The 16553-nt window shown below is 31.8% G+C and overlaps 1 protein-coding gene across 2 annotated transcripts in view; it reads right to left on the bottom strand.

Moving 5' to 3' along the window:
* Positions 1 to 8588: 8588 nt before the first annotated feature.
* mle (dosage compensation regulator mle) overlaps positions 8589 to 16553 on the bottom strand; it is a 144925-nt gene continuing 136960 nt past the window's right edge. For both annotated transcript variants that reach the window (XM_085811245.1, XM_085811246.1), the window contains 2 exons: positions 13939 to 14166; positions 8589 to 9461 (listed from right to left, as the gene is read on the bottom strand). In XM_085811245.1, the coding sequence (XP_085667371.1) occupies positions 8876 to 9461; positions 13939 to 14166 (814 nt within the window). In that variant the 3' untranslated portion in view covers positions 8589 to 8875. The remainder of the gene's footprint in view (positions 9462 to 13938; positions 14167 to 16553) is intronic.

The following is a 16553-nucleotide window of genomic DNA, read 5'->3' as shown; positions in this document are numbered from 1 at the left end:
GCAGAATTTTTTATGTATTTTTAAAATGAGAAATCGTCATACAAGAACCCATTTTCATACTCTTCTTGGCTTCTCAGGTTAGCTTTCCTTGCTAATACTTTTTAACAGTGATTAGCAAAGTCATGACATTACAGCCACAAATAAAATTAATGGATTTGTAAGAAAAACTGATGCATGGTCAACATCATTTCGCAAAAAGCAGTTCGATCCACTGCATTCAGGAATTTATGTAACATATATTCAAGTATAAGTATAATTCTACAAATTTTAAGCACACTTTTGCAGATATGCAAATTTCAATTTTTGCAGATATGCAAATTTCAATTTCAATTTTAATTTGTTCAATTTTAAATAACAGCCCCATGACTATTTCCCTAAAGAAACTCAAAATAGCTATAAGAGTTACAGATGGTTACCGAGGTAACACCTTCAGTTGCCAAATGAAACTGTCAAATTATTTGTCCCATTTGTAGCACAATGTTTATGTGAGTTATGCTTCTTATGTATGCTCACCATTAAAACAAAAGTGAGAAATCACCTTGAACCTTAAAACAATATAACTTTGTGTGCATCAAACACAACCTAGATTTAAAAAACTCCTTTCAGATATACAGGCACATGGATCCAATTAAAAAATTTGACTTTATATTTCATTTTTTAAAACTTGATTTTAATGTTAAATTATTTTACAATATTGGAGTTATTAAAAAAAAAAAAAAAAAAAAAAAAAAAAAAAAAAACAATTTCAATATAAAATAGATGAATGTGATCACAATTTTGTTTGTTATATTTTTATGTATGTTACTAAAACAAATGACTTAATAAGGTGTTTTTGTTTTATTTGGGAATCCCAGGAGGCCAAGATCCCCTCTGGGAAGAACTGGTGTATATGTCAGTGTTTTTGCTACAGAAATCAATGCAATAGAAACCCACAAATATGGTTCATTTGAAATGTAAGATACAGGTAAAAATAAATATAGTAGTACTTTCAAAATAAAAGTGCAGACTAAGAATGCATACACAAGCTGAAAAATGTCCTATATTTCAAATTATATACACATTTTGTAACATATTAAAAAAAAAAAATCTGATGTGTACACCACATGACTTCCTTGTACGGAATATTAAATTATACTCATTTTTTCTTGCATTTCATTTAAACTTATTGGATTGAATTAAATCTACTTCGCCGACAGCGCATAAACCACAATAGAATAAATGCATTCTTTAAAATTCACTCTAGTATTTGTTTACCATAGCGACACTCTAGCACTAGATTCACTTAACAGTATTATATTTCGTTCATATTATAACTCAGAATGCACAAAATTTATATCATTTAAAGAATAAAATTATCTACTCGTTGCCACATGTTCCATTCAAATACTATAATAAAGCTAGAATGATGTATAAAAGAAATTAAGCAAACAAAACAAAAAAGAATCAGTTTTTCACAGACGATTGAGTATTTCTCATTCAATTAATTCAGTTCTCACTTCGCGAGAAGGCAAAAATACATAAAAACTCAATATATCTATATTAAAAATTACGAAGTAAATTTTAAAAACTTATTTCCTCGAAAAAATTACAGAAAGGATTAAGCATGATTTAATTGGCAATAATAAATGAAGGCATTATCTTTGTTGTTGCAAAGCTAAGTTTCTCTAGATTGGCAACAAATACACTATTCTGCTGTTTCAAATGTACACAAACAATGGCCGCCATAAAAAAAAGGCTTAGCGGAACTTAAACAACTTTAAAATTGTTGATAATTCTAAAAATATTGCATGCAAATTTACCAAAAGCATAAAAACCTTAACCGGAATATAAAAACAACATAATTCAATCATTTTTAAAGCAAAAAATGTACAATTTACAAACATATAAGAGTAAAGAAACTGAGATCACTGAGCCGGGTAACAGAGTAAACACAAAGAATACTGGTTATTTTAAAATGTAGCTCATAATGAGGGACAGAAATACTTCCATATTATAGTTTTTGTGCCCTTTAAATTGTTATTTCATTAATGTTGCAAATCATTGTTAAATACACGGTAGTTATAATTACAGTTACATATTTGTCACTTTTACCTTAATGAGAAAAAGTTCTGAAAAAGGGCTGCTGCTCTGACATAATCCTTTAACTCGCCCCCCCTTCCAGACGACTAAAATTTGGCCCCCCAAAACTTTAAACTTCCCTAAAAGGCCATGAGTAAACACTTTTTTATTATAATTCCAAAATGATCCTCCTTTTTAGTCTCTTTTTTCTTCCAATTTTTTTCCAACTTAATTCTTTAAACACACTTCAAGATGTGTATTTGTGTACTTAACCACTTGCGCTACAATATAACAAGCAGAAAAGTGTCTCATTTATGCCGCTCCGCGTCTGCGAGTGTAATCCAGAGCTGTAACTCGAGAAATAAACAATCTTGTTGTTAGCTGACATGTGCACCATGTTATTTTCCTTTTTGCGCGCAGTTTGAGACAAAAGCATCTCGACATTCGTAGCACGTCTTTTTAGCACAAGTGGTTAATGATATCATGACATTTTTTTTTTTTTTTTTACCTACATAAGTGTGTGTGTGTGTATATATATATATATATATATGTAAAATATAAAAAATGATGGCTTTGCGCTATGCGAACAGGCAACCTCTAATTAACTTTCCGCAATTTCAAGATCTTCCTGCTAGACCAGTACTTTTGAGAACATTCTTGCATGTTATGTAATTGCTACTATAAATGAAGAGTTTGCGCCATTTTTTGTCAGAATTCTCCCTGCCATCACTCCTTTAAGACCCTGTGCTACTCTGTCTCTTTTTCACTTTGTTAGAATAGTTATGACGTCGAAAGCCTAAATTTAACCTTATTATAATTTAAATCATTATTGAATATGTCATTTTAGAGAATCTAAAAGAATAATAATCCATAGACTCCAACTACTACGGATTCTCCGTAATTTCTACGGAAATTCATGAAAAACTACGAGCCACGAAAAGTATGGAAAAAACTACGGATTTTACAGAAACAAGAGCAGGAGAACCAGTACGCAAAACGGAACCAACTAATTCATCCGATGATTGGCTGAATACTCATGTTATATATCACGTGTTGAGTGCGTTCCTAGTTTTGAAGAATTAGCCAGTCGTAGATCAGTAACTCCAACCGTTAACGACTTATCAATAGTTCCACCCAATTGTCTGTCTCCCAGGTTCCTCGCTGATGCGTGTTTAGGCTGCATTCGGCTGCATTGTGTAGTTTACGGCGAGAGCTTAGCGTGTGTCTTGTGAACTGTGAATCAGGTGAAAGATTTTTAATCATAATGCTGCCTCGAACGAAGAAGCCAAAATTATCAAAGCAGAAGTTTAAAGATTCATATTCTTCAGAATTTCCATGCATTAAAGCGTCCGAAATTTCTGTGAATCACGCACACTGCAGTGTATGCAACAAAGACTTCTCTGTTGCTCATGGCGGAAAAGATGACTGTAAACGGCATGCGTTTTCTCAAAAGCATATAGAACTTGGCACCGTAAAATCTAAAGAAATAACAAATTTCTTAATAAAAGATGATGAAACAGATCCTATAAAAGCCGAATGCTATTTTGTTCGTTTTTTAATTGAACACAATCTACTGCTTTCTGTTTCGGATCATTCCAAAGAGCTTTTCAAAGCAATGTTTCCGGATTCTGCCATAGCAAAAAAATTTAGCTGCGGTCATACCAAAACTGCTGCTATTGTGAAAACGCTTGCAGAAAATACTGTTGCTGATATTATAAAATCAGTGTGCAGTACATCATTTTCTCTAAGTACTGATGGAAGTAATGATAACAATGATAACAAACTGTACCCATTGGTTATAACATACTACAGTAAAGAAAAGGGAGTGATAATTACTTCATTGATTTCTATTTTAGAATGCACGAATAATACAGGAGAAGGTATTTTTAATTGTATAAATGAAAACTTTAAAAACAAAGGTTTAGAATGGAAAAATTGCTTATCATTTTCTTCAGATAATGCTAGTAATATGATTGGAAAGTTTAAAGGTGTAGCATCATTTATCAAAATGCGTCAACCAAGTATAATCACCCGAGGTTGTCCGTGCCACCTCTTGCATATAGCTGCAAAAAAAGCTACTGAAAAATTAATTGGCTCAGAAATTGAAATGTTGATAATAGATATATATTTTTACTTGGAGAAAAGTTCGAAACGGAAGCATAGCTTCAAAGTTGCTCAACAAATTTTGGGACAGAATGCAAAATCTCATAAAATTTTGAAATATTGCAGTACGAGATGGTTGTCTCTTTTAGAATCTATAACAAGGATTTTGGAACAGTGGGATGCTGTGATAAATTTTTTTGGAGATAAACCAGATAACAGTGAGAATGAAGGAAAGAGATTGCAAAACATTAAAAAAATTTTACAGTCACCGACCACCAAATTGTACTTGTTATTTTTGAAAAATAGCTTGCCTTTGTTTATAACAGTAAATATTAATTTGCAACAACAAGCTCCTTATATACATAAATTGAGAAGAGAACTTTTTGAACTTTTAATGAATTTATTTGTTAGATTCGTAAAACCATCAGTAATTTCTAAAGAAAATGAAGATGTTACTCTAACGTCTATTCCATTTCAGAAGTATAGTAAACAAAAAGAAAATGAAAATTTAGTGATTGGTGCGGAAACAAGACTATATTTAAAAAATGCCAAGTTGAATGAAAGTGAAGTGAAATCACTTTTCAATTCTGTGCAAGCTTTTTTTGTAACTGCATGTTCATATATAATTGATAAATTTCCACTGAGTGATCCATTTCTAAAACATGCTGAAGTTGCTGACATCAACTTGAGAACTGAAGTCTCATTTTCATCTGTTCTTTACTTGATGAATACTTTTCCATCCATTATTGATGAAAAATGTCTTAATCAAGTAGAAATTGAATTTTCCATGTATCAAGTACATGATTTGAAAGAAATTGTAGATTTGCGTATTGATATAGCATGGGGAGAAATTGCCAAATTAAAAAATATGAATGGGTGTATTAAATACAAAGTATTGCCTTCTGTAATGCTTGCTGTCTTAATAATACCTCATTCAAATGCAGCTTACGAAAGAATTTTTTCTATTGTTAAAAAAAATCAGACAGAATTTCGACCAAATTTAGGTCTTAAAACTCTTGAAGCAGTTTTGATTGAAAAAATAAATATGCAGGCAAATGAAGAACTGTGTTATAAAAAAACATTCTCAAAATCAGAACTTAAGCTTGCTAAGCATGCTACATATAAATCTTTGCATTCATAAATTATGCGTATTTTGTTTAATACTTATATGTATCATTCTTGGTTATTTAAATTTTATTTCCCTGTAGAAATCATATCCAGAATAAAGATATGATTTATAGCTTCTGATTTTTTCTATGATTAGTAGTGATTTGAAGTACTTTTTATTAGTGAATGCTTGAGGAGTTAAAAGAAAATTTCTAATTAAATGTGCATATAATTTACAAGGTATATTTTTAATTATTCAGTTTTATATGTATATGGATTTTAAATGTAATAAAATTGATTACAATTAATTATTAATTTAAAATTAATGAATGGTTAATTACAACATACGCTACGCGCACATTTTCAAAGTTGTAAAAATGTCGTTCGCGCGTTGACTACTGACAAGGTTTGCTGAAGGTTGGAGTCTATGATAATCTGCCCTTTTAAGTGAATAAAGATATGGAGTTAAAAAAAAAAAAAAAAAAAAAAAAAAAAAAAAAAGAGAGAGAGAGAATTCTGTGTCTTCAATTCGGCTGCCTTCCACTTCGCAACGACTCTGATGTGACCAGATTGCTAAGCTTCATCATTTCCAATGCTCATCTACTGCAAATACCCCATATATATATATATATAGAGAGAGAGAGAGAGAGAGTTTAGTCACTTGAAGTGTTAATGAGATGGATAACAGGCTGTAAATTTAGGGGTTGTACAGTGAAGTCATTGTCACAAGAAAATGTCTTAAAAATAGCTGCAAAATGTGGGAGGCCACAAACTGTATACAAGAAGTAAACATGTATGCTACGTAAGTAAACTTTTTCTTAATTAAAACTTGCAATAATCTGGGTGCTGTATAAATAACAGGGGCCTTTATAATATGGAAATATCACAAATACATAAATAAAAAAGAATAAAGGACACAACACAATGTGCAAATAATGATTCAGTCATTTTTAGACATCTGTCACAGTTCTTACCACCCTAAGCAATTGGGAGGAATGAAACGAAAAAATAGATGTACCTTTTCTTTTTCAGATATGAGGGAGATATAGTTATATAATATATCCCCTCCCCCCCCCAAAAAGAGCAATGAAAATGTACATTAGAAAAGAAATTATAAGAATGATGTTTCAGCTGAAATGACATTCCGAAGTACACAAAATTTAAAGGCTATTGAAAAATTTCAACAAAATGAACTACATTCAAAGACCTTGCGAAATTAAAAATTTTTATAGAATCATATAATAATTAATACCTAATATACAAGGGCTGTAAATTAAGTAATGGCAACATAGGTATAAATCAATTTTTAATGAACTTACAAGTACAATTGCATTACATTCCTTCTATGTAATCACCAGCAAAGCTTATAACCTTTTGCCAAATGTCGGGAAGCCGTTGTAGACCAGTAGCAAGGTGTTGATTGTTGATGTGAGCGACTTAGCGCCCTACTGCATGGAGTAGAGATGAAATGTCATGAAATCGGTGAGCTCGGAGGGGTTCCTTAAACTTCAGAAACAGATTGAAGTCACAAGGACTCATGTCGGGTGTTCCAGGATTTCCCACTGCTGCCGTCGCAAAAGGAGAGTGATATTGTTTGCGATATGGCAATGAGCGTTATCATGCAATACGACAGGGAGATTGTTGTGGAATAAACGTGGACATTTGCGCCGCATAGCCGGACGCAGATGGTGCTGTAGAAATCGGCAATAGTAATCTGCATTGACAATTTGTCCTTCAGGTACAGCATGTGTAAAAATCACAGTCCCAGTCGTATGCCATAATGAGCATAACCTTCACCCGACTGGGGTTCTGTCAAAATTTCTGTGGGCGTGGCAAACCTTGGTGATGCCATTCATTTGAATGATGCTTTAAGTCAGCCTCATAGGCTCGTGCCCATGTCTCATCAATGGCGACTATATGCTGCAGAAATGAGTCTCCTTCACTGTGGTATCTCTCCAAGTGGGTGCCAGCCAGTGCATACCAATGCCATTTCTGTACTTCAGTTAGTCGATGTGGAACCCAGCGCAAAGCAATTTTCCTCATGTTGAGAGATTTCTTCATTATGTACCACACCGTTTGATGACTCAGGCCAACCTCTAAGAATAATTCTCGGACAGTCCATTGGCAGTCTATGGTAAGGAGACCACTCAGGATGTCAATCTGCTCTTTAGGAATAGAGAGCCGACCTGTGCATTGCAAATCTGCAGTCTCATTTTGACCCGAACGAAATGCTTGAACCCATCGTGCTACTGTTCTATACGATAAAGCATTTGTGCCACAGGCTTCCACTAGTCCTCTATAGCATTCTGTTGCATTTTTGCTACAGGAAACCGATTTTAAGCCACGACCGCTGATCACCTTTTGAAAACATGCTTTAGAGCGATGGAAACGAAACTCCTCACTTTAACACCACACAACAACTACCCTTCTAAGCAGATCGACTGTTGCACTCTACAGATCGACAACAGTACCATCTCACCGCTCCCATATCCTATTTGCGCATGCCCACCCTTCTGCGAGTTTCAAGGTTAAGTTGCCACTATTTAATTTACAACCCTTGTATGGCAAAATTTTTACCACTGCTATGATATTACTGTCATCAAAAGCTAATATTTTTTTGCATAAAATTTGAACTTATAAAGACACATTTTTCATTTCAGTTGTTCATTAGATATAATTTTTTTTATAATTATTGATTTTTCATAACGGTTAAGAATTACAGAAACACTTATTTAAAATTTATTTTCCTACCTACAAGATTATATTTCTAAGAAAAAGTAATGTTTTGTTTCCTCAACAGGTGGCAGCACTATATAGTTGCACAACCCAGTTACTGCCAAGAGAGTAACATGCGACATCGTGGATGTATGTATGAGCTTTTAAGAACAGAAGCAGGTTATTAAATGGTATTGAAAGTTTGACGAATGTTGCCGCAGTTCAAAAACAGTGGCAATGTGAGTATGGGACTGATCCACTTTCATGGTTAACAATTACACATCTACAAGAAAAATTCCAGGTTCCTGGAACAATGTATAATGTGCGTAAAGGCCAATCAGACCCATCTCACATGAGAGTGGTGAAAGTGCTAGTAATGTGCTATGCATTCTGAATGTTATTTAAAAATGTTAATTGTTTAAAATTAAAAATTAAACATTGTAGGTTTTTGTAAAATAAATTTTCTGTGACAGTTCAAAGAGTATATACATTTTTTAGACGCACTCTGCATATTTAAAATCAAAGTACAAGCTTTTCATGAATAAAATGTTTTTATCCTTTTCAAGTGATTGAAATGATATGATTTTAATAAATAAAGGAGATCATTCACTTAAATACTTTATTTATAAATTGAGAAAATATACAAAGGTTCTTGATATCGCTGAATGGCTATTTAAACTACAAAAGCCAACACTATACACATCGGGAAAAGAGAGAGAGATGAAATGTAAAAATGAGCACATACAAATTCACCTATTTAGTCCTATTTACAGCAAGTTGTTTCCAAATTTTATTAGCATAGGTGCTGTTTCATTCTAGTAAAATAAGTGACTGCATAATCAAAACTGTCGAATTTAACAATAATTTTCTCAGTTTTTTGTCATCTGAGTAGTTACCAGCCTTGATCATTATAACCAGAATTATTCTGATTATTGTATCCCCTACCATAGCCTCCATGGCCTGTATAACTTCCACCATAGCTTCCTCTGCCTCTATATCCCGAATTTTGATTTCCTCCATAATTTCCTCTTCCAGCACCTCCACCATAATTTCCTCTTCCAGCACTTCCATCATAATTTCCTTCTCCAGCTCCTCCATAGTTTCCTCTATCAGCACCTCCACCATAGCCTCCTCTTCCTGCACCACCACCAAAATTACCTCTTCCTCCACCACCACGATTAAAACCAGAATTTCCAAACTGATTTCCACTCTTCCATCCTCCATCAGAACTACCACCAAATGAACTATCATTTTGGCCATAACCTCCACCTCTGTTTCCATATCCCCCAGAACTACCTTGACCTCCTTGAAAATTTCCACCTCCTCTGTTCCCGAATCCTCCACCTCTACTACCGTAGCCTCCCCCACCACGACTTCCATAACTGGAACCTCTAGTAAACCGTCCACTTGCAGAATATCCTCTTGGTAGACCTCCTCCAGCAATACCAGCACTTAAACGAGCTCTCTTCATTGGTGGCCTAGAAACAAATAAAACAATACATATTCAGGTTTTAAATATAAAGGAGAAAAAATTATATATATTTCCAGTTAAGAATTTTGGCACTAGGCCAGGATAATTTTTCAATCTCTTGGAACACTAATGATACACAGAACGGAACTCATGTAGCTTCATGACTTAGATATTGGAAAAGTGAATGGAAGAGTAAATTTATATACAAATTACAATAACTAAACTATCTGGATAAATCAGTCAATTCACCTCCCCCCCCAAAAAAAAACTTTTATGATGAACATCTCACAGTAAATGACCACATCTGAAAGGGCTTTCTTATAAGAAACATTTACAATTTTGAACTCATCAATTTCACCTGAAGTATGCACAATTACAAAAGACCTTTAAAGTACTGGGAATGAAAGCTTACCTTGTCTTAAAACATAAGCAAGAAAACCAAGGCTTAAGCTCTTTATATTAATGGTCAAATTTTGTTTCAACAATGGCATTACTGAACAGAGCTGGAATCAAGAGTTCTCAGTTCAAATCCTGACATTAGTGATTCTGTTTTTATCAACATTTTTAATTTTCTTATTTTTTAATAAAAAAATTATTCAAGAAAAATATTTTTCAGAGGGGCACAAAATTTAACTATTAAGAGTACCTGGTGACACTATTTTATTTTTTGCAGTTTTTAAATATGCATCGCAAGAGAAAGCATTGATAAAATGTTCTTAAACCCTCAAAGTCTGCCACAATTTTATTTCATATCCACAAATGAACTTTAAATTACTTTGAACTTGCAACTTTTTCTAAATAACACTGAAATCCTGCTCCACAACTCTGCAAGGTACTTAGGTGCTTATCTTAACAGCAAGTTCAATTTTGATGATTATATCAACCAAATCTCAGTTAAAACTTACAAAGCATTTATGGCTCCATTTTTAAAAAGAAACTTAGTCTAGAAAACAAATGGCTAACTTGTCTCATCATGATTTGCTAAGTATCTTCTATGCAGCTCCTTGTCCTCCTCTAGCTGGTTTGAAGCTATTTACTTTATTTCTTTTTAATATCTATCCCAGCATTTTTTTTCTTTTTACTTACTTATTTTGCAAAGATTAACCAATGCAATGATTTGTATTTACTTTAAACTATGACATTTCTCGTTTTTCACCTTCAGCGGAATTTGTGCTTTATTTTTCTCATGTCAAAGAGAAACTGACAGAAATTTTTTAATAACGTTCTGGTTATAGCCATCAGGCTAATACCAGACTAGTAAGGACAATAATACTAAAATAAAATTTTATGACTTGACATACTGTCAATACCTGCCTCCCATTACATTAGATTTTAGTTCCCTTTATCGAACTTTTAACTTGCAACCTTTCAATAGTTCACTGGAGTATTTTGTTTATTCTTGACATTTTTTCCTTGTAGCAAGCAGGCAATATCTAAGCTTGCTATATCTAAAAAGATTTTATTATTATCATTTGGTGTTAAAATAAGGTTTATGAAGCAGATGTACAACAAATACAGGCCCATTTAATGCCTGAACGACATAAGAGAGAGATTTTAATAGGCACCCTATTTACTTGTTAATCCTGCACCCCGAAATCCAAAAGTATGCCATAAGCCTTTTGATTTATTCATATAATTCTCACTCCTTGAATTCAGGAAGCAGACTCTGAATTGAGAGAACTAATTTCCTTAAACTTCTCATATTGATGGTCTTTCCATATGCATTTCAAGCCTAATTCATTTACCAATTCAAATTCCTAGCCTTGTCCTTCTCACTTCCTAAAGAGATAAGAATGCTATCTTTGATATTTCATTTCATGCTAATCTCCAAGACATTCATAACCGTATTAATGTTGCAATATCTTTGGTCAACCACAACATAGTGATATACATGAAAACAAAAGAGCCTATGCAGATATCTGTAACATTCACAAAAGAAGACATATTTAGCATTTGTATAACAATAATAATAAAATCCATACTTTGCAATTTGCCAGTATTTCAATACAGCACGTCTGGCATGAGTTATGGATAAGGAATTTATTTGTTCCCTGGCATAAAACTACCTTTCACTGAGCACAAACTTGCCTTTGAAAAATCAAAAGATTAACAACAAAGAGTATTTATTTTTATTTGCTTCTCTAACTCATATTTTAAAACTTTTTCAATATCCCTTATACAGAGTGTCTCGTACAAGAGGTAAATATATTAAGGTCCCTATTCATAGGGACCAACAGAATTGTGCCTTATTTGGAGGTGCCCCTTCATGAAGTACTACTGTGTGTGTATATATATAATACACAAATATAAAATTATTTATACATAATTCTTATGCTTTTACAAGTAAATTTTTACCTTTGCCATATTATCATTTGCTATTTTACTTAAACTTCATTTTAATCAAATTTTATATAAATTGAGAAAATTGGTTTTTTCTCAATTTATATTTCAAAAAGCAATTGATTCATTAAAAAAATTAATTAAAAAAACTTGATTTTTTTTTAAATATAAAATTTGTTGTACCAAAAGTATACTAAAAAAAAATTGAATGCTACTGCGATTTGGAATTTTCTTGAGTAATCATAAGTGAATTAAACTTGCTTTACACTGCTATCTCAAAATGTTTTATACGGAAAAACTCATAACTGAAGACATTCCGAAATACATAACTTTTTTAATGTTGGTCTCTGTTTGCAAATTAATACTCTAGAACAAATGTTGAAATATGAATAAAGATTGCAAGCAGAAGTCAAAAACTGGAATACTTTTCTGTGGCTACATCAAAACAGAGATATCAAGGGTATTCAAAGAACCAAGATTCATAATTACATATGTATAGGCAGTTAGTAAATATATAAATTGATAATATTCAAATCTGCAATATTTTACAAATCCAAACTTTGCTCTTTATTAAAAAATCTGACATTATTTTGATTTTATACAATAGGTGGTGCTTAATATGATCACTTTTGTCCACAGCTATTTTGAAAACATTCACTGAATGATAACACTAAACCATAATATAAAAAATTTATCCCCCCTCCAAAAAAGTAGAATTAACTAATTTAATAGCTCCTGTCTTCTCTTTCATATCTTTTTGCATTATCTTGGGTTAATATGACAAAGCACACAAGAGCAATCTGCCCAAGGAAAGGAATGCTTTTGTGGAAGTCTTTCTTGGAGAAACTACTTCGCAATTCACATTAGCGTCAGAACTACAGAAATACAACCAGCTTGTCTTCCTGAGTTAAACAGATGACAGAATCAGTATTAAGTGGTTACTTTGTAATTGTTCAACATGTTACTTTGTCAGCTACGAAGCGGTAATGCAAATGAATGTTCAGTTATGCTGCTATTGTATTCCCATGGGATTCTTAATATTACATTATTCGACCAGATATCATTATTCCAAATATGCTGTATTCCATGATAATGCATCTCTCCACAGGTCAAAAACAACTTTTTCTGTCCTCAGAGTAAGTATGTGTTCCCAGTAAGCCTGCATTTTCTCTGGATCTGTTGTCTCCTTGCTATTGTTTTAGTGATAATATTTTAATAAATTAAAGGTAGGATGATAAAAATGTGTAAAGCAATGAAACAATGGTGAAACTAGTAAAGCAGTCATTATAAATGCATATCATAATATGCATATCGTTATAAATTAAAATGTCTATTATACATCTTTCTCATTTACATGGCCTTTCTGAATTTCTGAAAGACGTAATAAACATGCTTTACAATATTTTCACTTTTAATATATAGTTTTTAAATGTATCGTGGCACACAATGGGTTACAAAATATTCTTTTGAAGGAAATGCAAGTCATATAAATTAAATTAAATTAAAAAAAAATATAAGAATAAAGACACTTAAAGTACATAGTACAAATGAATAAATTAAAACTTTTGAAGTAGTTATGTGAAGAAATATAGTTCAACCATGCAATTCAAATAATTAGAATAAAATTCTTTAAAAAAATGCAAATGTGATTTAAAAAATTTTCAAGAACAAATAAATGATGCATTGTTTGTTCTGTGTGTGCAAAACAAAAGTGAAAAGGTTAATACAAACTTAGAATCTTGCCAAATGAATTACTCTTCTCAAAAAGTGAAAAAAAGGCCTTTTCGAATTAATGAACGAGTTTCTCGCCAAATTTTTACAGTTTTTGATTTTCAAGCATAATTTGAGTAGTAGAATCAAAATATTGAAAAAAACTTGGTATGTCATTTTTTATCAAAATTTGCATGCAAGAACACTATGTATAAATCTTATATATATGTAAGTTGTGTTTTCAAGACATGGAAACTGCAAGTTGAATTACATCAACTGCCCAAGTAGAATGGGAGATGTAAAACTGTCTTATTATTATTTCCAACCCAAGCTACCATTATTAATAAACTACCGAATAAATGAAATGAGTGGCTAAGCTTTGTACTTTACGCTTTCTTAAAAAAATAATGAGAGATTTTCAAAAATAAACTTACCCTCCACTACTATAGCTATTCATTCCATCACTTTCAGGATTATCTGCATTATATTTTCCAGCATTTATATCACACAACCTTCTTATCAGATCCACAATCTTGGAATTTATAGGAAGTGGTTCACTTAAAGACTCTGGATCAACAGCTGCTTGAGTAATTAAATCTTCTATAACAGGTTGCAGAGCCACAATGATGGCAGCATCTCGAGCTGGCATTTTTAAATTAATCCTAATAATAAAAAAGATCTTGCATTAGTTTTAATAAAAAAGACATGGAACAAATTCATAATTCAATTGCAAAAACATACTGCTTATCCAGTCCTGCAGTGACACTTGCATATACATTACTATTATAAAGTACTATTTACATAATATATTCAGTGCTATTACATAATAGATACAGTACTATTATTTTATAATACTGTGATTGATAGTAGATGGATGTTCCTAAAAACCATACAAAAACAATATTATTGGCTCTCCCCCCAAAAAATTAAACTACCAATAAAGAAATTTTGCAGTCTATAAAGCAGATTATAAGGAACAAGAGGAGTGAGATTACTCAAGGCGGACAACAGCTTCATCCAACAGATGAAAACTTGTTCAGGCAATAATATCTGAGTGTTATTAAACCATGCAATTACTTACAAAATTTTTTTTTAATCCAATAATGTTTTATCTGCTCTTTTTGATATATATATTTTTTTCCTATTTATATGTGTTTATTTGTTCTGCCGAGTCTATACTTTCTTTTAAAGAACTTTAAATCAATTTAGATGAAAATTGACTGATTTACGGCTGAGACTGCAAATAACAGCATGAAATGCAAAAATTGTTTCTTTGACTGCTATTAAGAATTATATGTCACTTATTAACAGTGCCTTTAAAATATAACACATATCAGAAAGATCCTGCTGCCGCTACTAGGCTTGCCTTACGTTGTTTACATTTCAATTGATTTGGAATGTCAGAATGGCCACCATGAGCTACTTAAAATTCCAAAACGCATGATTCACATTTGACTATAATTACAACCTTTCCCCCCAAAGAAAAAACAAATAATCTCTTTGTAATTCATCAATAAACACAGCAGCTTTTTTGCATTTTGGAGATTAAATTAATTTAACATAAAATACAAAATAATTGTTAATGCTGACTCGCAATTTGAACTAAACTAAGATAGAACATGAAAAACCATAACATGGTCAGCATAAGTTTCAGTGTTACCAACTCTAGTTGAAAAATATCTAAAAAAATGAAGTAAAATTATCTAGATTTCAGGCTATATACTATCACAAATTCTGCGAAGAAATATGTGGATGAAAAGATAAAACATCTGATTTTTATAGGCAAGTTTTACGAGAAACATCTAAGAAACATTAAAAGTAATTAAATTTAGATACAAAATATTTAGTTTGCAACATGCATGCAAAAGTGAGGATATTTTAATTGCCAAATAACTGTTTTACCCACGGCTATACTATTTGATTGTTATATATTCTGCATTTTTAAAACTTTACCAATTAAGTGATACAAAATGACAAACTGGCTGGGACATCTGGTAAGGGATATATCAAAAACTGAAGAATGTATAATTAATAAATACTATTAATATTCCACAAAATGTTGTGAAATTAATCAACGAACAAAGTTATAAAATATGTGGAATTAATATCAACTGACAGTGGCAAACTATCCAACAGGAAGGCACTAATTAAAAACAAACACTAAACTTGAAACACAAAACAAAATTAAAGTTAATTCACAAATAAAATAATACACTCATGTCCAAAATTATCTTTACATGCCCAAAAATGATGATATTCAATGAATTATCGAATCAATGTGATCCGTATTTGCAGGGAATGTGTGAAAACCAAGCCTAATTAGCATTATCCAATCAAAAGTAATCAAACGGTTTGTGATATGCAAATCTAGGCGTTACTCTAGTTGAAAAATATCTAAAAAAATGAAGTAAAATTATCTAGATTTCAGGCTATATACTATCACAAATTCTGCGAAGAAATATGTGGATGAAAAGATAAAACATCTGATTTTTATAGGCAAGTTTTACGAGAAACATCTAAGAAACATTAAAAGTAATTAAATTTAGATACAAAATATTTAGTTTGCAACATGCATGCAAAAGTGAGGATATTTTAATTGCCAAATAACTGTTTTACCCACGGCTATACTATTTGATTGTTATATATTCTGCATTTTTAAAACTTTACCAATTAAGTGATACAAAATGACAAACTGGCTGGGACATCTGGTAAGGGATATATCAAAAACTGAAGAATGTATAATTAATAAATACTATTAATATTCCACAAAATGTTGTGAAATTAATCAACGAACAAAGTTATAAAATATGTGGAATTAATATCAACTGACAGTGGCAAACTATCCAACAGGAAGGCACTAATTAAAAACAAACACTAAACTTGAAACACAAAACAAAATTAAAGTTAATTCACAAATAAAATAATACACTCATGTCCAAAATTATCTTTACATGCCCAAAAATGATGATATTCAATGAATTATCGAATCAATGTGATCCGTATTTGCAGGGAATGTGTGAAAACCAAGCCTAATTAGCATTATCCAATC

The sequence above is a fragment of the Stegodyphus dumicola genome, chromosome 2 (assembly GCF_044657685.1).
Source record: "Stegodyphus dumicola isolate Sdum_Otavi_A_Nest chromosome 2, ASM4465768v1".
NCBI lineage: Eukaryota > Metazoa > Arthropoda > Arachnida > Araneae > Eresidae > Stegodyphus > Stegodyphus dumicola.
The sequence above is the reverse complement of the archived record's forward strand: the minus strand, read 5'-3'. Positions and strand labels throughout refer to the sequence as shown.